Genomic DNA, 5,005 nt, shown 5'->3' with positions numbered 1-5,005 from the left:
ATATATCAGTTAGAGGGGTACTTTATGTAAAAGTAGGATTTGTCATTTGACTTTTGCTTGAAAAATTACTAATTCATCATTAAGTGATTATCAAAATAGTTGCATTTAATTTTCTGATGATTGAATGATTGATTATTTAACTATCGTTTCAGCTCTCAATCTGACAATTAAACAAAGTACAAATTAGAACAAATAACTCACACAGTAGTAAAGACAATATTTCTAGTGTTGAACTCCTCTTGAGGTCACAGTAAAGTATATTTCCCCACCATTTGGGACTCGCAGTAGTTTGAGCTAAATGCTAATGCTAGCATGGCAACAATTAGCATGAAACACAAGTTGTGATTTAGGGGACATGGATACCTTGTTCCAGGTTTCACAGCAATCCATCCAAATATCAAAGATGACGACCTCACGGCGGTGCTAAAGGAAATGCCAGAATCAATAAATCAATCCTCTGGGGATCATGAATATCTACAAATAGAAATAGAGAGATGTTTTCGTCCAGACTAAAGTGGTGCACCGACCCATAGACCAACCAAGGTCCCAAGAGAGAAGACATCAAAGTCATTTTTCTCCTTTTTAAAAAAAGTTTTCTTTATTATATTCTCTATTGGCTAATAATAATTATATTGTCATATTTTGACAAACCATGTCTCTGTGGACGAGGTTTCTACCGCCTGGTTATCTTTATATACTCGCCGTTTCTTTATAGAACCTAAAAATCCCTCCAGATTTAGCTTCAAACCAGTTTCTGCTATTGCTTCTAGAACTAGTTCTCACCCCAGAGCAGCACCGCCACATATTGCTCCACACTCATATCAGTCTTCTAATCTTTGGTTTTCCCAAACTATAAGCCAGGAGGCAACATAATATATTAGTTGGGAGTTGTCCTCATATTAACATGATTTCCTCACCCGCAGCATCCGGACAGAGACACGTACAAATTAACCAACCTGACCAGGTTTCTGACTCACTGATGTTAAGATTGTGGCAGCAGTTCAGCCTAAATCTGCCGTGACCCAGATAACAACTGCGGTCATCATTTGGATTTTGGGGTGTTGGTGAACTTGAGCTAAAATGTCATTATGCAACACACAGAGCCCCCTGCAGAGACGGCAGGATGACACGGGGCTTTTATCCAAAGTGCGTACAGTGCCAGACGGCTAAGACATGGTGTTATCAAATGTGGCTTTCCCTTTCATTTACCTGAGGTCCCATTGGCTGTTTGAATTCTTTTAACTGCATTTTATTTTGTTGTTTGCCTTTGAAAACCTAAAGCATCTCACAGCTGATGTGTGTGTGTTTCAGAAATAGCGTTAGGGATTTCTGCAATCAGACAGTTCTGGGTGAACAGATTCAACAATATTTCACTCCTAATGGACAGACAATATAAGCACAACGTATACAACTACTGCATTGAAAACTAAAAACAATCCCTCAAACCCTGACCACCATGGGTGTAATGGGAGTAAAATGTAGAATCTATTTATCTATCCATCCATCTGACTGAGGTCTCCCTCTCTAATCCTCCACTGCAGTCCAGTCGATGTAATGTGCTCACCACCTAAATCACATCTCATTACGGAAATATGATGTGCATGTATGCCGGAGCGTGTCTTTATCTATTCCAGCTGTCCCGAGGGAGGATAAATAACACACAGAGGGACAACAGAGGGGGAGAGGTGAGGGGGGAGACGATGGCGGGGTGGGCGGAGAAAAGGGGCGGAGCCGCAGAGAGGCAAACTGTCCTTAATTTGTTTAAGCCGAGGGATTTTTGGATTACCTTTGGCAATTAATCCTGTTACGTGGCTGTGCAGTGACATCTACCATTGGTGGGGCATATGGATGTGTGTTTAAATGTCAACAAATGACAGGCTGAACCCTGAACAGGGCACAACAGAGATTGTCATAAGTACCAGAAACTGATATATCTTCTTACTTATATTGCTTCTATACCCAGGGTCATAAGCAGGGGCTATTTGGCAGAAAGTAACCCCAGTTTTTGAGTTGCACTTTATACGCCTTTTAAGCCTGAATTCACCGTGTTTGGAAATAGAACAAAGCAGGAATAAATAACTTTAATAATGATATTCCCCATTGTCTAAGTATTGGGATAATGTGCAAACAGGCAAAGCATGGGTGTGAATATGAATTGCTAATGTCATTAATAACACCCGTGCTTTCCCTGCTGTGACTAGTCCAAACATGAAACCAAATGAAATGTCCTCCGGGTGCGTGCGTGTGTGTCTGTGTGTGTGTATCCAGAAGCCTGGCTGTCACAAAGTCGGGGGGGATTATTATGTGCAAGCAATGAGCTGCTGAGCTCAGGTTTCACTCTTTCTCGACACACTGCCGTCATGGTGAGGAACCAGGGAGGAAGGAAAGGTTGAGGACGAAGGATACAACAAAGGGATGAACATATAGGACAAATGGAAAGAGGATGCAGGAGAGTGAGATAGGCAGAGAAAAGTAATTATTGTGTCTGTGTAGAAGAGAAATGTTGTTAATTGTGAAGCCTGAAATTAGTGAGCCGATCTGATTTGTAGTTATGTAAAGGTCATTAAAAATAATGTCATATCTTCACTTCGAAAAATGACATTTCTATTTTGAATATTGAGTGTAAATGTATAGATGGGCACATCATTAAAAAAATACTCAAGTAAAGTGTCTCTAACGTGTACTGAAGCCCTTTATGTAATACAAATCATGTCTTTAAAGTGTCATTAAAGTCCAAAACATGAAAAGCACCCAAAAACTACATCAGCGTACAGTAAAAACACTTTCTCGTATTCTGACTGCACACTGACAATCTTTACTAATACTGGCTGAAGTAGTATTTTCAATGTCAACATTGGTAAACCATTTTTATTTAAGGAACATTTTAAACTGTATTACACAGAACTAACACTTTCCCCCAAAAGGCTGCATGCAGCTCACAATAGGCTATTCACCTGTCGGCATCTATTATGTTATGAAACTGAACATACCGAAATGCATAGAATAACACAAATAAAAGTATACTTGGAATTAGTTTTTACTGAAACTCTTATGTAAAAAGGCTAGAGTATGCTAAGGTATGCTAGCTGTTTAGTATGTACTACAAACTGTATTCAAGTAGAATTGTAAAGGCCCTTTACTCTACTTGTGTAATTCCATTTTATGCTGCATTATACTTCTACTTCACTACATTTATGAGGATAATATTGTGCAGCTATAGTTACATGATGTTTTGCAATGATATGATCAGCTGTTACAGACACCTGAACTAAAGTAAAGGAACTGAGTACTTCATGCACCACTAGAATCATACACCGTGATATACTTCTTTTTCCACTTAAAGCTACATAACAAATAAAGCAGTTGTTCTCGATGAGGATAGTTTTTGGTTGTCTTTGTGAGACGCTTGAAACTAGAGGACGAATGGCGGGAGGCCGGAGAGTGAAGCGAGTGAGAGAGGATTAAAGAGATTAAACCCAGGTGAAAGGTCAAATGGCATGAAGTTTGAACGAAGGACACATCTGAGGAGAGATTAAATATGTTTTTAGAGTGTTTTGTGGATGCCTTGTCTCAAAAGATTATTTGGACATTACGAAGCCGCTGATCGTTTTTTTGGTTGTCTCCTTCGATTTCCCGCAGCAGCGATGCGATTGGTCAGCGTGGCCGGGGGGCGGCTCCGCAGGGCGGCCGAGGAGGAAGAGAGGGAGCGCCCACCGGCTCCCTCGCACCGCTCCAACCACCAGTTTGCCAGCATGAAGAACAAGTTCTTCAATGAGCTCACACACCTGCCAAGTGAGCACACACACACACAAACTGCACATATACCGTGTATAAACACAAAACACAAACCAATTTGTTGTGTTCTCAAAGAATAAGTCCTATATTGAACATATGCAATAAACAGGAAACATGAGGACTAGGTACGCTGTTAAAGATTGAAGCCAGTTTGGTAGATAAACCTGCACATGAAGAGACCCCCCCCCCATACACACACACACACACACACTCACACACAAACCGATAACAATCAATCTATAACCTACATACCATCGTCTCGTCATCATCGTGCCATCTTATTTCTAATCCTCGTGTTTTTCATGTCTTCATTCTGTCCTCCCTCATTTCTTCATGTGACCACTCTGCTCTTCAAGATCATAAACTCAATAGTAAGTCCATCTTGTTTCTTGTACCATTCAGTTTTTCCTATTTAAGTTTTCTACAGGTGTCAAAACAACAACAACAACAACAACAGCAGCAGCAGCAGCAGCTCTGTATCGACTGTTCTGCGAAAGAACCTCAACCAAAGCTGTAGTAGAGGAGTGTAGTATTGTGGAATTATGGAGACACAGCCTTCACAAAAAAATGTGTTTACTTGTTCTAAGAAAAGAAAAAAATGAAAATGTTTGGTATGATGAAAAAAACTAATTATAAGATAAGATCAGCAGTCAAGTTCATTGTATATAATATGGATGAATCACATCAGGAATAAAAAAATAATAATTAAAGTACATGTTTAGTACGGAGAGAAATAAGACTCAATCCCTCGCAGGATTGTTTTTTAATATAAAATGTTTTATTTTATAAATTTTATGCATACATTGTTGCCTTTGCCAGAGATAATAAAATAAAAAAAATCGTATCACCTTTTTTTCCGTATCTGATGAGTTTGCATGCCCTTCTTTTTTCCCAGTGCCCATGTGGGCGGTGGGAGCTATTGTGGTCGTGGTCCTCGCCCTTGTTGCCTGCATGGGATTCTGCATCTACAAGAAGTGCTGCAATAAGGGCAAGAAGCCCAAGAAGGTCCGTGAGAGGAAGGGAGGACGAGGGCGCAGGAAGAAGGATAAGGATGGTGAGGATGGAGATGAGAAGGTGAGAAACGGGTGAGGGGTCCGGCCCTGTGTTGTCCTGAGATGGTCACGTGCTAATTCTGCTACCAATTGCAGAAGAACTTTGTCAAATATACTACACAGATTTTCTCAAGTAGGCAAAGTTTCTGTGATTTGAG

At 40.3% G+C, this 5,005-nt stretch overlaps 1 protein-coding gene across 1 annotated transcript in view; it reads left to right on the top strand.

Moving 5' to 3' along the window:
• Nucleotides 1-3,644: 3,644 nt before the first annotated feature.
• The window catches only part of syt5a (synaptotagmin Va), a 4,130-nt gene continuing 2,769 nt past the window's right edge, over nucleotides 3,645-5,005 (top strand). Inside the window, exons 1-3 of the mRNA XM_034539656.1 lie at nucleotides 3,645-3,792; nucleotides 4,152-4,166; nucleotides 4,691-4,869. Coding sequence (XP_034395547.1) covers nucleotides 3,645-3,792; nucleotides 4,152-4,166; nucleotides 4,691-4,869 — 342 coding nt within the window. The remainder of the gene's footprint in view (nucleotides 3,793-4,151; nucleotides 4,167-4,690; nucleotides 4,870-5,005) is intronic.

This window comes from Cyclopterus lumpus, chromosome 8 (genome assembly GCF_009769545.1).
Source record: "Cyclopterus lumpus isolate fCycLum1 chromosome 8, fCycLum1.pri, whole genome shotgun sequence".
NCBI classification, from domain to species: Eukaryota; Metazoa; Chordata; class Actinopteri; order Perciformes; family Cyclopteridae; genus Cyclopterus; species Cyclopterus lumpus.
Note: the sequence above shows the minus strand (reverse complement) of the source record. Positions and strands in the feature narration are given on the sequence as shown.